General features: G+C 52.3%; 8 protein-coding genes across 8 annotated transcripts; 2 read left to right on the top strand and 6 right to left on the bottom strand.

The window, feature by feature from the left end:
* Positions 1–420: 420 nt before the first annotated feature.
* JN550_004494 (uncharacterized protein) lies at positions 421–1955 on the bottom strand (the record flags this gene model as incomplete). Its single annotated transcript, XM_049316016.1, has 2 exons — positions 421–1707; positions 1761–1955. The coding sequence occupies 2 exons, from the start codon at positions 1953–1955 to the stop codon at positions 421–423; spliced, it is 1482 nt and encodes a 493-aa protein (XP_049173566.1).
* Positions 1956–2885: 930 nt separating this feature from the next.
* On the bottom strand, positions 2886–3612 carry JN550_004493 (uncharacterized protein; the record flags this gene model as incomplete). Its single annotated transcript, XM_049316015.1, has 2 exons — positions 2886–2957; positions 3028–3612. The coding sequence occupies 2 exons, from the start codon at positions 3610–3612 to the stop codon at positions 2886–2888; spliced, it is 657 nt and encodes a 218-aa protein (XP_049173565.1).
* Positions 3613–4579: 967 nt separating this feature from the next.
* Positions 4580–6625, top strand: JN550_004492 (uncharacterized protein; the record flags this gene model as incomplete). The annotated part of the gene is made up of 3 exons (XM_049316014.1): positions 4580–4626; positions 4947–6453; positions 6506–6625. The coding sequence occupies 3 exons, from the start codon at positions 4580–4582 to the stop codon at positions 6623–6625; spliced, it is 1674 nt and encodes a 557-aa protein (XP_049173564.1).
* A 440-nt stretch (positions 6626–7065) lies between these two features.
* JN550_004491 (uncharacterized protein) lies at positions 7066–8268 on the bottom strand (the record flags this gene model as incomplete). The annotated part of the gene is made up of 3 exons (XM_049316013.1): positions 7066–7808; positions 7863–8139; positions 8194–8268. The coding sequence occupies 3 exons, from the start codon at positions 8266–8268 to the stop codon at positions 7066–7068; spliced, it is 1095 nt and encodes a 364-aa protein (XP_049173563.1).
* Positions 8269–9563: 1295 nt separating this feature from the next.
* Positions 9564–9863, bottom strand: JN550_004490 (uncharacterized protein; the record flags this gene model as incomplete). Its single annotated transcript, XM_049316012.1, has 1 exon — positions 9564–9863. One exon carries the CDS (start codon positions 9861–9863, stop codon positions 9564–9566), a length of 300 nt encoding a protein of 99 aa, XP_049173562.1.
* Positions 9864–10857: 994 nt separating this feature from the next.
* On the bottom strand, positions 10858–13216 carry JN550_004489 (uncharacterized protein; the record flags this gene model as incomplete). The annotated part of the gene is made up of 2 exons (XM_049316011.1): positions 10858–11586; positions 11636–13216. 2 exons carry the CDS (start codon positions 13214–13216, stop codon positions 10858–10860), a joined length of 2310 nt encoding a protein of 769 aa, XP_049173561.1.
* Positions 13217–14117: 901 nt separating this feature from the next.
* JN550_004488 (uncharacterized protein) lies at positions 14118–14567 on the bottom strand (the record flags this gene model as incomplete). The annotated part of the gene is made up of 3 exons (XM_049316010.1): positions 14118–14336; positions 14400–14476; positions 14525–14567. The coding sequence occupies 3 exons, from the start codon at positions 14565–14567 to the stop codon at positions 14118–14120; spliced, it is 339 nt and encodes a 112-aa protein (XP_049173560.1).
* A 1281-nt stretch (positions 14568–15848) lies between these two features.
* JN550_004487 (uncharacterized protein) lies at positions 15849–19126 on the top strand (the record flags this gene model as incomplete). The annotated part of the gene is made up of 2 exons (XM_049316008.1): positions 15849–16175; positions 16319–19126. 2 exons carry the CDS (start codon positions 15849–15851, stop codon positions 19124–19126), a joined length of 3135 nt encoding a protein of 1044 aa, XP_049173559.1.
* Between the last annotated feature and the right edge of the window lie 1877 nt (positions 19127–21003).

Below are 21003 nucleotides of genomic sequence, written 5' to 3'. Positions count from 1 at the left end.
AAGTTGTACGCTGATCGCTTCGTAGGCCAACTTTCCTAACCTGAGGCGCCTCTTCATCGAGGCAAGGTCCGAGGACGAGGAACGCGCCGTGTCACGGAGGGCTGTGAGTAGTCTTTTTTTTTCATTTGAACTTCGTCCATTAGACATGCAAGATTCCTGATTAGCTTCCTAGTTCTACAACGCAGTCTTGTTCATGAGCTCGGTCGCCGTCTTCAGCCTCATCGCCCAGAGGATGAATGCGAGCAGGTAGACAGACAGTCCTATATCTGCCCCCGGCCAGTAATTAGGGGTAACAAGCCAGTACAAATACAGCCAGCAATACAGTCCCGCCGCCGTGTCATGTGCATACAGCTAGGCTAGCAGCCTGTCCTTGAGCAAGTCTTGGGGTTCGTTCCTGTCCCATGCCAAGTCTGCCAGTCATTAGTCCGACTCCTCGTCGTCCGATCCCAAGAAGGCCAGATCTGCCATGCGTTTGGATACGCGTGGCTTCGCTTCCTCGGCGCCGCTCTCGTCCTCCGATGACGGCTCCTTGACCGTAGCCTTGGCCCTGCTCCTCGAAGCCCGACCGCCGCGGCCCTCTGCACCCCACATGTGGTTCATCTCGTTGACTGCCTCCAAGTCGGCCATGAGCTCGCGCCTCTCCTTGATCTCCTTGGCCTTGGCCTCCGAGAACCGCCCCGTCACCCCAAGGTCGCTGAGCATCTTTCTGAGGTGCCGAATCTTGCCCTTGGTGTCATCGCCGTACTCCTTGAGCTCGATACCCCAGATCTTGCGGACGCCGCACTTGACCAACTGGCCCTGCAGCTTCTTGATCTCTGCCTCGTCACCTGTCAGTTCCTTCGGGGCTGCCTTGGTTGCTCTAGGCTTCGATGACCCCTTCGGCTCCCTAGGTTTGCGCTTCTTCGGCGGCGGTTCGTCTAGGACCGAGGACAGGTCCGAGTCGTCGTCGTCACCAACTGCGGCTTTGCTGTCCTCCTTCTTGGCCTTCTTCTTTGGCGGCGGCTCGTCTATCACAGAGGAGAGCTCGGAGCTGTCGTCATCGCCACCAGGCTTGCTCTCATCTTCCACTGCCCGCTTCTTTGGCTTGTCTTCGTCATCGGAGTCTGCTGCTTTCGTCTTGCTCTGTGCTTTTGTTTCTGTATCGGATGCCTCTGCTAAATCCTCCTCGACCTTGCCTGCTTCGCCTTCGTTTTCTGAGTCGACCTTGGCGCGCTTGGATCCGGCTTGCGCAGCCGGCGTAGATCGTTTGCGTTTGCGCTCGCGCTCGGCAGAGGAGTCCGCTTCGTCACTGCCGCCGTCTTCCTCGTCCGAAATCACAGCCTTCTTCTTCTTCTGCAGTTTACCACGCGCAGCAGCCTTCTTCGGTTTTGTGTCTTCCTCTGAGGAGCCCAGGTCGCTGAGCTCGGACTCGGACTCCTGCTTCTTCTTGGGCGGTCTGCCACGTCTCTTGGGCTTCTCCTCTTCCGAATCGTCAAGGTCGCTGAGGTCTGAATCCGACGAGGCCTTCTTCTTCGGGTTTGCCTTCGCCTTGGGCGCAGCCTTCTTGGTTGGCTTCTTCGGGGCGGCCTCCTTCTTCACGCGTTTGGGTTTCTGCTCGGGCTCCTCGCTCGACTGCCGCTTGATGCCATTCTTCTTTGCGGGTTTGGCAGCTGGCTCTGGCTCTGGCTCTGGTTCGTTGTCGCCCTCACCACCACTGCCTTCCTCGCTCTGCGATGCGTTAGTCTAGCTTAGAAAATGAATAGTTGCGGGGGCAGACGCACGAATGCCTTGTGGATGATGGCCTTGCTGCGACCCTTCCAGTCGGGGTCGTCCTTGAAAAAACCCTCGGGCAGGTCAAGCTTCTCCTCGACGGCTTGGCGCACCTTGTTGATGGTGACTTCTTCGCCGTCCTTGATCAACTGGCGGAACTGGAGCCGCAGCTCTTTCTCGAGAATGCTGTCCGATGGCACCGGCATTGTCTCCGTTCGCGATCGGCGCCGGGCTTTTGCGTGTGTCGTGTCGCGCGGTAACTCGCACGGAGGTTGAAGCGTCGCCGTGGATCGCACTCGATGATGACGGCCAATTGATGGCTGACGCGTCTGGGCCAATGTGGTAGCGCGTTTCTCGCGTTCGGGTCGGTCCTGTCCTGGCACCTCACCTGGAACTTGAAGCATCAAGGTTAGGTGGGGATGGGGGCTGGGGTTGGTGGAGCTGCTGGGATTATTCTCTCCTCCCCTCCCCTCCTGTATGAAGGCGGCAGATCTACGCCCGAGGGGGACAAGTCACAACTGACACAAGGGGGTGCACGGACCAGGCATGTTGGGATATCGGCACTCGACTTTGGTCCAGTGTACTGGGCTGCTTTGTGCGTGAGACAACTCTGCTTCTTTCATAGTTGGTCTTCCTTCTTTTCTCCTCTTCTGGCATTGACTCAAGAAGTCACAAGATATCTAATGAGGTCAACCGTGGATCCGATTGCAGACCGTAAACGAATACGCTCGCAGTCAGGGATCATGTAAGTCAGGTACGTTACGTTGGTGTGTATCTGCACCGTGATCATTATGTCTATTCCCATACTCAATCAAATCCATTGGTCGCTCCACTTCCATTGCCGCCGCTTCTCATGGCTTGGCTGATTAGCCCAGCGCATCGTCAATTCCAAAAGACCGGTATCACTTAGGAGATGATCCAGCTCGAGAATGGCGTAGCACCTTGCAGCAGGAGGCTACCCATGACAAATCCAGAAGCACAAAAACAAATGCAATGAACACCTCAAGGTCCCAGGTGAATTTCAACCAGATCATACACCTCCAATATCCCCTTTCAGTCAATACATTTCTTCATCCGGCGTGTTGGTTTTCGCGAGCATCGGCAAGCCCTAAGTGCAAGTACGTTTGCGATTCTCGTTATGCTGCGGGGACTGCGGATCCCTTCAGAGCTTGCTGGATGATCCTGGCCAAACCGGCCTCGTCTGAAGCCTAGCATTGTTGGTCACAGTGAGCAACAGTCTGAATAGAGACGATTAGAAGGGGCCTGGAAAGCACTCACCTCGCCCACGCCAAAGACCATCACCGGCTTGTCCACCGTAACGACTTCGGCTGCATTGCTGGAACTTCCGGGAAGCGCGAACATGTAGACGATTTTGACGCCCTCCGTCACCTCAATCCAGTCGCCGATCGTAATGAACATGCGCAGGAAATCAGACGAGGCCACACTTCCCGCACGCTTGCGTTTGAGCGCCTCGTGGACGCCCTTGAAGGCTCGGACACACAGCTCAGCGGTCTTCTTGATGGCCTTTTTCTCATCGTAATCTTCGAGCTCAAAGCTTGTAAAGACCCGGGTCGAGCGTTTGAACACGAAGTTTTCGCGGGCGCCGTTCAGCACACCATGCGCAGTCAAACAGGCCTGCAGGACATCATGGATTCCCTGAGAAATGTAGCGCTCATCCACGGTGGGTTCTGTCCATGCTCTGCCCTCAAGTACAGCTTTGTTGAAGGCTGTCAACTCGTCCACTGTTGGGACAACACCAGAGATCCTGAAGAGGCCAAGGTTGGTGAAGGCTTTGTAGTTGTTGCTGTGGTCGATCGGCTGGATCAAGATGTCTGTCCTAGGCAGCTGTGGCCGTGGAGCCATGGTTAAGGAAGTGGTCACGAAAAAAGTGTCTCGTTTCTTACTCCTTCTCCAACTCTTCCAGGCGTAGGTGAGGGATGTCTGCGAGAGAGGAGGCCTTGCAATTTATAAGTAGCTGGTCGCCATATCGGGGTACATGTATACTGCCATTCAGAAATCCGAATGTTTCCACTCCCCATGAACCAGTGTCTTCATGCTGGTGCCATGGAAGAGTCAAACGTGTCAGGCGCCTGTTTGTTCTTTGTCACTACAACGACGTGTACATATATAAAATGTACACTGGAAACAATCAGAACCAGAGATGATGGTAGAAGTCTGGCTTGCGTGTATCACTTCAGAAGACTCAGCCTGAGAAACACGGCGGTGAAGGGCAACATTCGTAGCACTGGGCAAACAGTCTGTTTGCTTCCATACTGGGCATCATGGATCGGTCTGCAATCATCCTAAACAATTGACCTATCAGTTTCACCAGGAATAATTGAACTGTCTTTCATATGTGGGTTGACTGCAGCTAGCAGTTTGCAATTTGATTGACACCAAATTCCTCTGGAAGCATTTCTAGAGAGGAGAAGAGTAGCATGTTTTAGGAACATGGATGCACTGCCTGGGCAGTTGCGTTGTTGAGGGAAATATTCCATAGCCACGGTAAATCCTTCGTCCCATCCATGAGGTCGCTTGAGCACTCCACATATTCAATGTGGCAGTTCTGAAGTTCACCACCCTCCGACTAGCATCTGGGGTCTCGTGGCTCCGCTTCTTCCAGGGTTCGTCACGGCCCGAGAGAACCTAGCTGACGATCATTGGCAGATCAACTACAGGGATGGCTGAGCATTTACCGTGCTTACGTCCGGGGGAAAGTGTTTCGTGACTAAGAAGGTCACCTTAGTCCCCAATCTTGGTCTTGGCGTGCAAGCGAAGAGATCGTCTGTTCTTGATTCGGAGTGCAGGGTGCCGCTGTCCTGTTACTAACATGCGACCTTCTCTGTTTGGCTCAAGCGCTGCCAAGGAGAGAGCCCTGTATGAGATTCACCTAGGTCGAACCACTCCCAGACTTAGTCGCTTAGCCTAAATGTTGGTCACGAGACTCGATCCATCGTCGCTGACTCCATCCGACGTCTCCTTCACACGTTTCCTCTCTTTGAAAGATAGAGCTTGTCACTCGATATCACGGTCGCTTCACGATGATACGCATTGGCCGGCATGCATCGAACAGCGCGTAGTAATCGCATTCGCCTGGTGGCAATCGGCTTGGGGCTCGCCATTCTCTATTTCACCTTCTCACCATGGTCCTTCGGATACGACTCTGAGTCGGTTCGTCTGACTCAATTTATGAACAGTAAGGAAACCGGAACTCCTGCTGTGGTGAAGCCGAGCAGCTTCAACTGGAGCAGCGTTGCCTCGCAACACGTCTCGGAGACTTTGATAGTCCCATGGAACAAGCATGCGAGACTTCCAAGAGTTCAGTATGTCTTTGACAAGGAATCGAACGAGGAGGCCCAAAGTAGAGAGTACAGACGCACCCAGGTCCGAAATGTCTTCCAGCGGGACTGGCAAGCCTATCGCAAGTTTGCATGGATGAAGGACGCATTAATGCCGAAGACGGGCTCCTACCGAGACCAGTTCTCAGGGTGGGCTGCGACGTTGGTTGATTCACTGGACACGTTATGGATCATGGGACTCAAGGCCGAGTTCGACGAGGCAGTTGCAGCTGTGGCTGGCATTGATTTCGGAAACTCAACATCGACTACAGTCAACACGTTTGAGACTAATATCAGGTACCTGGGCGGCTTGCTCTCGGCGTATGATCTAAGCAAGCGACCTATCCTCTTGGCGAAGGCCATTGAGCTAGGCGACCTCCTCCATCTGGCATTCAATACCGAAAATGGCATGCCAGTTGACTTCATCGACTTTCAAAGGGCCAAGACCGGAGAGAAATTGTTGGTGGAACCAACCGTGGTGTCGGCATCTCCAGGAACTTTGTCTTTGGAGATGACTCGACTTTCTCAAATCACGGGCAACCCGAAGTACTACACCGCAGTGTCCGGCGTCATGAGCCTATTCTATCGCAATCAGAATCGCACAAACATCCCTGGACTTTGGCCTACGTACGTCTCTATGAGCCGCAAAGACGTGACGACTGGTAGCCAGTTCACTCTTGCCGGGTCTGCTGACTCTCTTTACGAGTACCTTCCTAAGATGCATGGCCTATTGCAGGGAGCAGAGCCCATGTATGATACTATGTCAAGGGGATTTCTAGACGCAGCCAACGAGCACATGCTCTTCCGGCCAATGCTCCCCGGCGAGGACGATATTCTTATTTCCGGAAATGCCAACGCCAATGATGATGGCAAAACTTCCTTAGACCCGGAGAGTGAGCATCTCGCTTGTTACCTTGGCGGTGCCTATGCACTGGGTGGGAAAATACTACAGCGTCCTGACGACATCGAAACTGGGGCGAAGTTGACCAAAGGCTGCATGTATGCATACAAATCCATGGCTTCAGGAGTTGGGCCAGAGCGGTGGAACATGGTGGCGTGCGAGTCTCGCACCAACTGCAAATGGAACGAGGAGACTTGGGTAAAAGAGAGACAGAAGAGGCCAGAGTGGAAGGAACACCTGCCCCGAGGGTTTACCACTGTTAAGGACCCACGGTATATCCTCCGACCGGAGGCTATCGAAAGCGTATTCATTCTGTACCGTATTACTGGACGTCGGCAATATCAGGATGCGGCATGGGACATGTTCCAGGCGGTCCGCAACGCGACTCACACGCAATACGCTAGCGGTTCCGTCCCTGACGTTACAATTCCCATTGATACATCGAAGAACGAGGACTACATGGAGGTAAGTGAAGCTTGTCCGCCCGATTTAAACTGCGCACTAAAATTGTATGCAGAGCTTCTGGCTTGCTGAGACCTTGAAATACTTCTACCTCGCTTTCTCGCCGCCAGATCTCATTAGTCTTGACGATTACGTCCTGAATACCGAGGCCCATCCGTTCCTGATACCAAGATGAAGAAGACACAGCTCTGATTAGAGTATTCCTAAATAAACCCAAGGATCGAGACATCTACCTTCATTGGTGCATATAGATCCTCTTGCATGACAACTCTGGCTCAAGAGTATGTTCGCGCTTGAAGCGCGGCTACCGGGACCTATCAAGGGAAGGGGCATTCGATATACCACATGGCCTTTTAAATGTTACCCCGGTAAGTCGCCGCAAACACACTTATTCTCTCAAATGCGGATAATGTGCTTCAACAATGACAAGGTGATATGCCAAGGCCAAACCAAGTCGGATACAGGTCATGTCACGGAATATGTATCATCAAGCCATAGCAATATAATCGGTGGCTATATTATTACATACATATATCTGAAGATTTGAAAGCCATGATTGCCACCGTCCTCAACGCCTTCGCAACAGAAATGTAAACCTAGGTGATAAGCGACAGCTTATGCTCCAAATGCCTTATCATAATCCGTCAGAGTGAACCGGTAGTGGACCTTGTTGTTCTTCACCCTGTCCACAGCTTCGGCACAACCCTTCTCTGACACAGGTAGGGTCTCGATCATGGGCGTAATCTTCTTATCGGCGGCCAGCTTCAGCATAGCTAGCATCTCAGGACGAGAGCCAATGTGACTGGCGCCAATGCTCGACCCGTTGGCCATGAACTGCTGAGGCTTCAACTCCTTGATCGGCTCATCTGGCAGGCCGACCTGGTGGAAGCGGCAGTTGACCTTGAGAATGGAGAGGTATTCGTCGAGGTTGAAAGTATTCGTCATGTCTGCCGTGTTCAGGACGAAATCGAACTTGAACGCCAACGGCTTGGCCCAATCCTTCTCGCCCGAGCTGACGAAGTGCTTCGCGCCAAGTTTGAGGGCATCCTCCTTCTTGTGAGGCGAGTGCGAAATCACGGTTACGTCGGCTCCAAGTGCTGCTGCCCACAGAACCGCGAAGTGGCCCAGACCACCCAAGCCCACGATGGCGACTACCTTGCCGGGCCCGATTCCCGCACGCACGAGGGGCGACCACACCGTCAAGCCTGCGCACATCATGGGTGCTGCTGCGTGGGAGGGGATGGCGTCTGGAATGGGGAAGACAAAATACTCATGAGCGCGGATGTGAGACGCATAACCTCCTTGAGAAATAGTCTCGTCGGGGTCCACGTCTTTCGGGTACGGGGCACCATAGGTGTCTAACAAGTCAGCACTCTGATGAAGCTAGGCTGTCGCCAGGCTGTTGTACTCACCAACCATGTGGGGGCAGTAGTTCTCGTTGTCGCTCTTGCATTGAGGGCACTTCAAGCAGGCCCAGACTTGAGCACCAACACCGACGCGATCGCCGACCTTGACGGTCTTCACGCCAGATCCCACTTTGATGGCCTTGCCAACCACTTCGTGGCCCACGCAGAGGGGAGTTGGTGCGTCGCCCCAGCCACCGGTGATGGTGTGGACGTCGGAGCCGCATACACCACAGCACTCAATCTTGATATCGACATCATTGTCTCCAAACTTCTTAGGTTTAAACTGCGGTGGTGTTAGGGTGATATCCTTCGTGTGGTGTGAGATTAGGAGTCTTACGGGCTGCTTCTTAAAGTCCTTGTATTTTCCGAGCTCATTAATCATAAAGCCCTCGAATTCGTCTGGGTAAGGCATGATGACGGATATAGTTGGGTCGTTTAATATATGTGGTTCCGGTTGAATAAGGATGCACGTTGTCTTGGAGCAGATATTTGGCTTTTCAGAAATTGAGCAATGGGTTATCATGCCAGGAACTGCGGTTATGAAGTATATGTCTACTCATTGCAGCATGATGACATGAAGTTGTCACATACATAGCGAGCCACATGGCCCTGTGGTGCGGACCTGACTGGTGGGACCAATGCGGGATGTGACGTCGAGCATTTCCATAACTCTATTCGACTCTGTGGCAAATAGTCTAATGACGATAAGCTCTACCCTCTCCCGTTAGGTCGTTCCCAGAGCTTCGAATTCCAGACAATTAATTCCTCGGCGGAGACTCTCAACTGAGAGCTACACACTTAGGATCAAATCGAGCAGCATTCGCAAGGACCACAGGCTAGTAAGTGGTCACTGATCAGACGCTAATTCATCGTACCACAGGTTCTCCCCAGATTTGCCTTAGCTCAAACAGAATATTGTTCGATCAGCGATCTACCAACACCCGCACCCGCACTTCTTTCGACAGGAGGCTCGAGCATTCCGGAGACAATCTCCCGGTGAAGTGCTTGAAGTGGTTGACATCATTGACGTTGCGGGCTTAGACTTAGATCCACAACACTAACTTAGCGCCCGTCGGGCCGTTCGGCCACTTCAACAGACTGTCTATGTCGCGTTATCACGTGATAGGTATACTCAGTTACAAAAGCTGTGCTATGAAGCAAAGTATTCCTTGTAGTAGCAATACCAGGTGTTGTCGCTTAGCTTATCGTATTGCGGTGTCTAGCAAACCTAGAGTCCCATTTCGCAGTCGATCTCAGTCACTTTTCAGAGCCTCCCACGATGCATGATGCCCTATCTTACAATGAGTGATCGGTACAACAACTTGCGCAATCTTCACTTCGGTAAGGTATAGACCCTCCTCTGGAAAATAGCAGACTCAAATCGGAATGCAACAAATATGGCCTCACGTGCGATGGTATGCCACCAGGATGGCCTATTAGACTTCACATATAGACACGTTATTAAGTAAGTCTCATATATCTCAGCATTTATTATCCTGAATCTCGCCAATTCATCCGGTGGAGCATCCCATTAATACAGGAGTGCTTCTCCTAGCATTGCACGTATGCAGTAGCCAGCCAATGAAGAACATACAAAAACTATCTCGAAACCAACGCCATGCATTCCTCTTATTAACGCCTGACACCCGCCAAAGCAGTAGACAACTCGAACTCTGGCCATGTTACTCGAAACATGACTTCCGATATCTAGTTTCGAATGCCGTAAAGAGCAGCGTAGGATGCATTGACGCTACGATTGTGTTCTCGGGCACGCTGCTTCACGGTATTCCAGGCTTTGTCTAGCGAGGAACGGCGCGAAGAGGTTGTCGACGAGGCCGACGAAGGCAATGACTTGGTGGAGGAGGTAGATGTAGATGTTGGTGTAGTAGTTCGGAGGCCGTAGTAGGTCTCGTATGCTGCATTGACCGAGTCGTGGTGTTCCTTTGCGTGTCGCTTCACGGACTTCCACGCGGTCTCAGCCTTGTTCGAGATGGAGAATGAAGGCATTGTCGTGTGATGATGAACTGAGATATGTTTTTTTTTTCGGTATCAAGTAGCTGATAAAGTAAGGGTCCTCTCTGGAATCAGTGAGGTGGACCGCTGGTGCAGTTGTTGTTGCGCAAGTAGAGTAGGTTTGCTTGTGGCTTATTGTAAGATATGATGGCTTGTATATTGAAGCTATTGCTGAGAAGTAACTGCCACAAGCCCTAGAGATGCCCCTTATTCTTATACCTCCTTATTGCTATGGTTTCTCCATGACTACGTGAAGAGCGTTTGGCTATAATATGACTAATGGGACAACGTTTTGTCAGCAGGGCGCCCTGGTACCCCACAAAATTTGGCAGCAACCAATGCCGGCGCGCGCCTTTCGATCCCGCTACAGCGCAGTGACTCCCCGAAATGACAGCGCTAACCCCGCAACAGGTATGGTGCTCCAAGTGCGGGAAGTTTCTCGCAACTCATGGTGGAACCGTCGCAGCTTGTACACGGCACGAAATGACTTGTTCGACTTGAAAGGCGCAAACGCAATTCTAATTTTGGGTCTCGTCATCAACTGGTCCAGAAAGCCCCAAACTCTACAATCTTGATTTGCATCGCGTGCAAGTTCGAGAACATTCCCAAGAACACCGGAATTTACCGGCGCTCAGAATCAAGTGTGTACTATGTAGTTACCTCGTCGTCGGTTCACCTCTGTAATGTGCGTTGAGCCGCGTTGTGATCTCCGACTATCTGACGCTATGTGGCGTGGGAGCAAATAGCTTTCTCGTTTTACAAGCATGGCAACCCCAAAATATCCGAAGCAGAGATCTCTCTCTTAGGAGGATAAAAGCTGGCTTCTCGACGGCTGGTTGACTTGGATTTCCTGGAATTGATGGTGGCTGGACTGCTTCAACGCTAGGCCAGTGTGTTTAATTATAGATCACTCCGCGATGTAAACGCATCCACGCACTTGAAAGTACTTTGCAACTCAAAGCGCTTGGTCAGTTCCGGCTGTGGTTGTCTATCTCTTCTTCGGCTTGCCGGCACCTCGGCCCGCAACCTTCTTCTTTGACTTGTCGTTCTTGAAATTCAAGACGGCGCCTTTACCTGCACGCTCGGCAGATCCCTTCTTCCAAGATCGGCCGTCCGTCCTGTCCGACCTCGAGTCAAGCTTCTTCCTATCCTTGCCACTGAGCTTACCACCTCCCTTCTTCTTCAGAGTGTCCTTGAGTCCATTCAGCTCGGCGCGACCACGCTCCTTCGCCTGCTTCTTGTCGTTCTGTGTCTCGAACCATGTCCGCTTGGGCCTCGACTTGATTTCATCCTCATGGATCATCATGTTCTCACCCTTCTTGATCTGCATCTCGGCGTTGGCCATCTGCCTTTCTTCCTTCTCTTCCCGATTGATCTCTTCGATCTCATCGTCCATCTCGTCGATCTGGCTCTGCCACTTGTCGGCCTCAGTAGCCTCTATGACGAGACTGCTGATCTTGGCACCCTGAGCCTTGCCCGACTTGACTGCAGCCTTTACAACCTTGCGGTCCGGCTCTGCTGCCAGAGTAACTGCCACACCAGAGCGACCCGCACGAGCTGTACGACCGACACGATGCACGTAGATCTCAAGGGACTGTGGGGCTTCGTAGTTGATGACAGTGTCGATTCCCTTGATGTCGAGACCTCTGGAAGCAACGTCTGTGGCCAATAGGTAGGAAACCTTGCCATCACGGAAATTTTCAACACTTGCAATACGCTGTGTATGTTAGTTCACGAGTTCATGTAGAACAGGGGTTTGCTCTTACCTGTGCTTGATTCATACTGCCATGGAGCTCAGCGCATGACAAGCCAAGAAGTCCAAAAACGATGCGTACACGATGGGCCTCTTTCTTCTGGCGGAAGAAAATGATAACACGCTCTGAGTACATGGTCTTACAAATATGCACCAGGTAGCCAAGTCTCTTCTCCTCGCGTCCAGGCCGTAGCCGGACGAACTTCTGCTCCAGCTTCTGGACAGTCTTGTTTTGAGAGTCGACCATGAGACGGACGGGTTTGTCCATACCAACGCGGACAAGCCTATCCACGGAAGAAGTCATTGTAGCAGAGAAAAGCATGGTCTGGCGGGACTTTGGTATAGTTGTCAAGATCTCGTTCAGCTCATCGGCAAAACCATCCTCGAGCATCCTATCAGCTTCATCCAGGACCAGAATCTCCACAGTATCAACGTTGAAGCTAGCAGAGTTGCGCATATGGTCAATGAAACGACCCGGCGTGGCGATGACAACATCGGGTCTCAGGCGCAGCTCGGCCTCCTGGACCTTCAAGCTCAAACCTCCCACGGCCAGACAGAACTTGATGTCGGTATGACTAGCCAGTTTCGTAGCCACGGAGTGACATTGAATGGCCAATTCACGCGTTGGTGTCATAATCACCACACGAGTGGTGGGCACCTTCTTGGGCCTGTAGAGGAGACGTTCCAGAATTGGGACGACGAAAGCGGCAGTCTTACCGGAACCAGTCACGGCTCCGCCGACCACATCCTTGCCGCCAAGTGCCATGGGTATAGTCTTGGCCTGAATCGGGGTGGGTTTGCTGAATCCCACAGACGCAAGGCCTCGCAGGATCGGTCGCGAGAGCGACATGCCTTGAAAGGATGATTTTGTCAACTGTTTCCCAGACTTTGTCTTGTCCTCTGGCGCAAAGAAGGCCTCTCGCTTGGCCGCCTCCTCTGGGTCCTCGGCATCGGATTCGTCGGAGTCGCTGCCGTCGTCGGGATGGTCTACGGGCGTGGCCACGGAATCATTATCAGAGGCCGCTCCATCTTCGCCATCGTCATAGTCGTCATGATCTTGGTCCATATCGTCGCCAACTGCGTCGTCGGACTCTTCAGCATCGGAACCAGCACCCATACCGAAGCCGTCAGCGGCAAGGACCTCGTCGTCCTCGTCGTCGAGGTCAATGTCGGCACCTTCCTCGTCATCCGCGGGCAATTCATCAACCTTGCGTTTCGCCTTTGCGCCGCCCTCCTTCTTCTCTCTTCGTCTCCGGATTATGTCGTCCAGGTCGACGGCTCGCTTTTCGCTCATGCCTCGCTTGGCGCCATCGAAGCCCCAGCCATCAAACTCGCCCCCCATGATGTCGGCGGTAGCCTCGGCCATGAACTCGAAGTCAGAATCCATGGCACCGTCATCGTCATCATTCTTGCCCCATATTCCAGTGTCCTCGGCAGCATCGGCGTCGTCGTTCTTGGCACCTTTTTTGGCTTTTTTGCTGGGTTTCGACTTCTTCTTTGGCGGCGCAACAGGCAATTCCTCCTCCACGGGGATGTCTTCGTTGTCGGATATGGTAAGGACGAAGTCGTCGTCCGGAACCTTGCGCTTGACCATTTTTGCCGCGTTTCCAGTTGTTGCCGACGAGAGATTGAAGCTATCCAAAAATTTTGGGTTTAGATTCAGATTGCGATAAGCCCAACTTTTTTTTACCGGGCGGTGAAGGCGGCTCCCAAGCATGCCCCACTGCTACTGTTAGCGGCGAGACCCCTAAGGACAACCGATGCAAGACACTTTCAGCCAATCAGCGCGACTCAATTTCATGGGCTAGGTTACCCATAGGCCTGTAAACGAGTGTACCTACAGCATCTTTACATCACCTCTGACTGGCAATGGGCACTTTGCAGTCTAAATTAGATATACATAGACACGACATGTAGCATAGTGTCAAATAGTGTCAAACATGCTGCACAGGCCCTCGAAGGCGTCTAGTGTCTTGCCAGTGGGCCCAAAAGCCATGCTTGCTGTCACTTTGGCGATCATGCCGATTCGTAAACTGAGAGTGCAATTTTTGGGTTACAACAATGCGACGAACAGACTTCATTCTTTCTTTCATATTGAGTCTTGAAATCTAATGTGTTTCGTTGACTTGAACTTCAGCCGTTCGGGTACTTGGAGTAAATGTGGCTCTCTTGACCATGTCATGTCAGGATTGAGTCCTCAAGGGCAGTCTTTCTGTTTATTGTCGCGCTTTATCCCAAACCGATAGAAATGATATGCCATACGTGATAAACAAACGGGCAGCCTTTTGTGCTTCTGGCTAGGTAACAAACTGGTAAGACATGTTCCACTGGACCTTATACACATATGGCACTGATGATTGGCTTCATGTTGAATCGTCGAGAATGTATTGCTACAGCGAGATAATCTTCGGCCTTGAATCCATCAGATAAACATTGCGGCCTTGCGTGATTGTCGGTAGCTTCCCGCTCGCGACAGACCAAGCTGGTTCATCGAGCTACTTGTCGTATACCTTGACCTTCTCGTAGTGGTATGATGGTTCAACATTCGCGGCACCCTCCATTCCTTCAGTAGCTCCGAGATTGGCTCCTCTCTTATTGCCATGTGCCGAGGAACGGGTACCGGTGTGAGAAGAAGAAGAACTAGTGCCTCCAAGGGAACCTTCAATATTTCCCTCCTGGACGCGAGACGTCTTTCCGGTGTTGTCATTTCTGATCTAGTAGTTAAATTCGTTAGCCTGGGGAAATACAGCTTCTGTCAAGACGAGGTTCAAACTCACTTCGTACTTGATTCCACTCTCATCGTTGACGGCACCCATTACCTTGCCGGTGGTATCGGAGACTTGAGAGTTAGGGCCTTGGAATAGTTAGCGGCTGAAGGTAGCTGTAGCTATATACAACGAACCTCCGATGGGCTTGTACTGAACGTTGTCGCCTTTTTTGTACATGGTGTTAATTGTTGTTTGATATAATTATACAGTTGTGTTCGTCGAGATCTGTATTGGATCTGTCTGAGCAAGGAGAGGTTGGGCAGATCGCCTTTTATCTCCAGATTATTTTATCACGACGTAGAACTAAGACAACTACATCTTGTTTTATGACGAATAGCTATGATGGCTATAGCAGTCATGATGTTCTCCCGCATTAGCTAAAGTCTGAGCCAGGGACCGCCCATGAAGTTGGGCACCATGCGCCAGGTAGCACCAGAAGATCTCCAAGATCATGACAGGTGGCTTGGCAATTCTGCTGCTCAATTATTACCAGCAATAGAAAAGAGTTTGATCTCACATGCCGTTCAGGCACCAAATTTAACGCTTGATATGCGTTACGCCAAGGAACCGCCCAAAGCTTCGCCACGGCTAGTCTTGGACGATGCGGCCGGCAATGCAGCTGAAGCGCAACTGTATAAGGAGAAGACCTCGATTAACTTGAAACCAGCCATTCGCGATGAACTCACATGAAAACAGGCCCCACGAATGTATCTGGTTGAGGGGCGGTGATGCGCATTTGGTTCGTGCTCGCACCTAGGCTCTGGTATATTGAGGAGCTCAGTTCAGCAACATTTCCCAGTATCTGACTTCGAAAGCCTGTATGTCATTGATCCTATACAGATAGATCTCCAGGGTTCGCGCTGCATTAGTACACACATATATGCGGACACCCGCAGGCTGCCAGTCATACGAACGAGGGTAGCTTACTTCAAGCGCCCAGGTACCCTTCCAATCTCTCTCACGGTATGAACCGTCAACCATGGTCCGTTTAAGAGCAGGGCGAAGTCATATATGAAATGAATCTAGGCTCTACAAAACAGTTCGTACACACAGTCTTAGCATTTCCAGTTCCAGCACACGGGAAGTTACCACTGCACTTCTAGCAAGGATTTCCGGGGCTAACGATTAAGGACTATAGGAGGACGAATCTGATTGAAAGAGTTTAATTTGCTGAGAGCGTGTCATTGAGCAGAATTATGCGGTTTGTGATCTGCTTGAAATTGCTCCCTTGTACAGCTCAAGGATGGACGAGCTGTGCCAGCGCAAGCGGCGAACTCGTTAGGAGGGGTCCCCAACGGGCTTCCACCAGCGCCTATTCAAGACCCTCGAAATCCCCGATGCCCTCTACAAGCATGTCATTTCTGGCGCAGTTTGATCTTGGCAATGAAACCCTACTGTTCATTATTGTTCCTCCGGGCTGGCACACAATCGATGCGGAGCAAACGTTGGAAAATGAACATGGTGTTCGCCGAGGAAGCTGGAGGTCATAGCCTACCTATTCAAGTGGACAGCCTGAGCTCCAGTGGGGCGTCAGATTCGGCCCGTGGCGGGGAGGAAGCCCACCTGGGCAGTTGTGATATAGCCCATCTGGGCAGCCCTGGAGATGGCCAGGCCAGGGGGAGGAGGGGGCTAGAAGCACGAGCCCAGAGCGCGGGCGGTATTCGTGCAGGAATCCGCAAAATGCGACGGGCTGATGTCATTGCTACGCACGCCTGCATCTCGAATCAGAGCCGCGTCTGCATCTGCCTTGACCCGTCGCACTCGTGCATACCTTTGCCTAGCATCGTGAGCACCCGGCAACTCGGCAGCAGCGGCTTGATCCTCTGCTCTCTTGTCATCGGTTTCCCCGGCTTGCTCGCACAACCGCCAAAGTGGCGCCCCCTCGCCGCTTCCTGCCGCCGCATCCCCATCCCCATCCCCATCACAAGGCGTCCCTCTTTCGATACCTGTTCCCACGACTCAGTCAGCGCTACCGCGACCGCTTGATCGGCTTCCGCCTCGACACGCTCCCCCGGTACAAACACAGCCTCCAGAGTCGCATCTACCGCTTCATTCTTGAGCGCCAGCGGCGGCGCAGAGAGCAGTCGCGTCTGGTCGACAAAGCGCGGCGCTTGCTTCTCGGGCCGCCGAAGCCAAGGCTGCGGGCCAAGGCACCCGTTCCGCGCCTTGTGAGGAAGCGGGATGCGACACAGCGCAAAGTGTCGGGAGTGATGTCGTACCTGTCTGGCTATGGCCCTGGTTCTGGAAATGGAGCCGCTGGTGCCGGCGATGGCGACCGCGGCGCACGGAGGAGACGGCTAGCTGCCATGGCTGGAAGGGTCTACAGTGCGGGCGCCTCGGCCGTCAGCGAGATACGAGAGTCATACAACCAGACGCGAGCCGGACAGATCGATACGGCCGAGGTCTCCAAGATCACAATACCCGGCTCCTTTCCCGAGGTCGCTATCGTTACCAAGGGGAACGAGCAGATGGTGCTGTTTCCCTCCTATGCAAAGAGGCACGTCAAGGGCCAGGCGCGGATGTACGAGGACCCAGCTGGGCCCCCGCATCCCGCCTCCGTTGACGTGAACGAGGAAGAATACTGGCGCCAGGAATGGGCGCGGCACGAGGACGAGAAAGCCATCGTCGACGTTGACGTGCGCGGATGGATCTACAACCCGCACAAGGGCCCTATGACCCGGAGGAATCGCGTCTTGATAGGACTGGCCCGCCAACTCAGTGGCATACCCGTGCCGAGAACACAGCAGGGCACAGACCAGTCGCCACAGTCGCTGCATCAGCAGCACGAGGAGGAGCGCGAGCAGATGCGAATTGCGCAGGAGGCCAAGGAGATCGAACAGAGGGGACAGGCCGAGAAGGAAGCCGCACAGCGCGGAGGGTACAGCGAAGCACCCAAGGACCCGGACTCGGAAGATGACGCTAGCGGTATTCACCACCTCCGCCAAAGTGCAACACCAACGCCGTCTCTCCGCTCTCGCCCGGGGTCGCCAAAGATGGGCATAAACCGGACCAATTCGGCGGGAGGCACTGAGCTAAGTGAAGCTGAGCTAGCAGTCGCCAATGCGAACCTCATGGCACGAATAGCGCCCTTCATGACAACTCCATTGGTGCAGATGCCTATTACGGTATTTTTCTATAATGACTCGCAGTCGCAATCTCGCACTGTCATGACAAACGATTCTGGGCACTTCATACTCAGGGCACCGTTGGATTTTGTGCCGACTCACCTCAGGGTGCTGGCGAATGAGGACCTGTCAGCAACAGAGCCCATACAGATCATCGAGCCCAAGGGCATCAGCTTGATTAGCGACATTGATGACACCATTAAGCACTCGAGCATCAGCATGGGCGCCAAGGAGATCTTCCGGAATACCTTTATTCGCGACCTAGGTGATTTGACTGTCCCTGGAGTAAGGGAATGGTATGGCAATCTGCATGGACTTGGTGTCCGTATACATTATTGTTCGAACAGTCCTTGGCAGCTGTTTCCGGTAATTGCATCGTACTTCAAGCTGGCTGGCCTGCCCCCCGGCTCGATCCATCTTAAACAGTACAGCGGCATGCTTCAGGGCATCTTCGAGCCTGTTGCCGAGAGGAAGAAGGGAACACTAGAAAAGATCATGCATGATTTTCCAGAGCGACGGTTTGTCTTGGTTGGCGACAGTGGTGAGGCTGACCTTGAAGTCTACACCGAGATTGCTGTGGCCAACCCTGGTCGCATTGTCGCCATCTTCATCCGCGATGTCACGACGCCAGAGCAAGCGGGCTATTTTGACTCTGGGTATGGTGGTGTCAACGGTCGTGATGAGCGCAGGGCACCTGGTGCGCGAGGGAAACCCGGTTCAAGGAGTGACAGCTCCGATGACAAATCGAGAAGGCCAGCGTTGCCTCCACGCCCTGCATCGGAGTTTCAACATCCTGCACGCCCAGTCACGGAGGACTTGATTGATTTCTCCGATGAACCTCAACAATTACCTCGTCGTGGATCTCAACATATAGATGAATTTCAGGAGGAGCTAGGTGGTGCAAACAGCAAGGGCAAGAAGCCACCACCGCCTAGACCAGCAAAGCCTGTATCGTTGAAAAGCTCACCTGCAACCCCAGTTATGGGATCTAAAGATGTTGGTGCGAATTCGGAACAAAAACGGCCGCCGCCACCACCACAAGCTCGCAGGACAGAACATCTCTCTGGGCCGGCCATGAACTCATCGACCTCTCATCCACTTGCACAGATACACAATTCTTCCCAACAGTCCATAGCGTCAAGGCCTCAAGCTCAGCCAAGGATGAGAACCCAAGAGGATATCTCGGCTTCCTCAAGCACATCTACATTAGCCCGATCTGGAGCTCCGCCGCCCCCGCCGCCACCACGTCGCCGTGGTACACCTTCGAGCACCATGCCTTCTTCAAGCCCAAGGATCATGGCTGCCAACAGGAGGAGCAACGCAAACTCCGATGTGGAGAGCATTGACCCACTGCCCCAATCCTCGTACCCGAATAACGCTTACAACGGCGTTTCGCCGTCAGAGGCGCCTCTGAACAAGAAGCTTGACCTGTGGTTACGGCGGCTACAACGAGCCCAAGAAACTCTGGAACGACAGGGCGTTGCCTTGTACACATGGAGACGTGGGAGTGATGTCGTCGAGGAGGCCCTGGGCATCGTGCGTGGCGCGATGAAGGAGATGGGCATCAAGGAAGGAGAGGGAGAGATCAGGGAATTGAAGAATAAACGATAGATCTAGCAGGGCTAAAGCGACTATGTAACAGCAAAACACTAGTGGACTACACCAAATTTATCCCTACTCGTGCTATCATTGAGAGTCATCATGAAACGAAGGCAATGGATCGGGCTTGCTCACATCAAAAGTTAAGATGTGCTACCTAGATATCAACACTATCCTTTGAGAGAGGGGCTATGTAAGGTTTATGACTTAAGAACTCAGGTTCGAAAGCACAAGCGGTCTTGGTAGGGACGCTTTCTAACCAGACTCTCATGCTATTTTGGCGCTCCCAGCTAAGAATGCGAGCACCGCTGATTCTTGGTGTATCGATTATCAACTCGCACGAGCTGAATAAGCTGGAGAGCAGAATCAGCGTAGGCCACAAGTCCAACTGGTCCAACGAGAAGTTGAGAGGCGCTATTCAAACAAAGTCATCTGCACAGTTGTCGCTGCTATCCGCAAGGCCCCGTTGTACGGGCCCGGTAGGATGACTGGCGCTGCGGGAGATTCCGACAGACCAAGCTACACGGTCATGATGAACGATCAAGAAGCAACCGAAAAGGTGAAGGCTGGGACGGCGGTTAGAAACGCCCAGAGGTATGACGCACCACAAGAGCACAGTGGTATCCGTACTTCGATAGATAGTGGGCCGGATAGTGAAGCTCCTCCACGTTGCGTTGGACAACTGTCATTCCCTGGACTGGCGGTTGAAGACAGCAGCTGTTGCTGAGGCTGCTAAGATGAAGTCTGCGAAGAGATTCATCTTGAATCTTGTTGAATTGCTTTCTTGTGTTGCAAGGGTTTCGGTAACAACAGTCAAAAATGTGAATTCAGTATTACCAGGCGAACACGAGCCACAACAAAAAGTAAAACTAAAATCTAGATTAATTGCTCTGTTTCTTGCGAGAAATTTACATTCAAAGAGCTTCCTTTTATGCACCAGCTTCAATGTGGATCTGGTTGATATCGTCAGCCAAGAAGTAAGTGTTAATGCCTGCCCTAGTTTGTTGATTTTGTTCCGTCGTTTCGAGGGTTTCCTTCTATGGCGTGACTGACCAAGGAACCTTGCCAAGTAGGTGTGTTATATTTTTTGATGCTCGGCTTCCGATCTCCATATTGCTTCGAATTCACCTCGAATGCCTTTTTACGTCACTTGAAGGGTGGAGGTTGGAAGGGCTTGCTCGGCTAGAATAAAGCCAGCAGCATCACCGCGGATCCAGCTGCCAAAACTGGAAACAGATGGGATGAACTGAGACGACGAGTGATCCACAAAGTCATAGCATTGAATGATCGCGAGAGCCCCGATCATTGTTTATCCACCTTAATTCTGATGAATCCAGTGTTTCATGGATGCAGTCTAATCTACCCGCCAAGAAATCATGGGATGACACAAGATGCCATAATGACTTGCATGAGAATCACAATATGTCTTTGTTAAAACAATAATACTTATCAAGTCTTTTGGTTCTTGGTAATAGAGAGGTGATTGCCGCCGTCTCTAAGTCTGCATGATAACATTCAGATCGTTAGGGGGAGGGGTTTACTTTGCGTGCAAAGCCCATATTTGCTGCAAATTGACATAGAGCATACATAGGAGGAAGCCATCGATAATATATTAGGTTAGAGGACTTATGATTCACGTTGCGGCGGGTGGGGCTGATAACATACTCACTCTATAGAGCTACCGATGACGTCCAACACCCGCCAAGGCCCTGACTTTTGATGCATCCGTATTTATATCTCATGATCCATCAGCTAACAGACATAAGCCCTGGCGAGGCGTTCGTATGCTTCAAGAAAAAGGCTAAGGTCCATGAACCTATCATGCATAGGGTGCGTTCTGCTAGATTATGCTGCAGATAGTTGCCCACAGACTACTCAAGGGCTGGGCT

This window comes from Neoarthrinium moseri (genome assembly GCF_022829205.1).
Source record: "Neoarthrinium moseri strain CBS 164.80 chromosome Unknown scaffold12_Wmoseri_CBS_16480, whole genome shotgun sequence".
NCBI classification, from domain to species: domain Eukaryota; kingdom Fungi; phylum Ascomycota; class Sordariomycetes; order Amphisphaeriales; family Apiosporaceae; genus Neoarthrinium; species Neoarthrinium moseri.
This window is presented reverse-complemented; position numbering and strand designations above follow the sequence as displayed.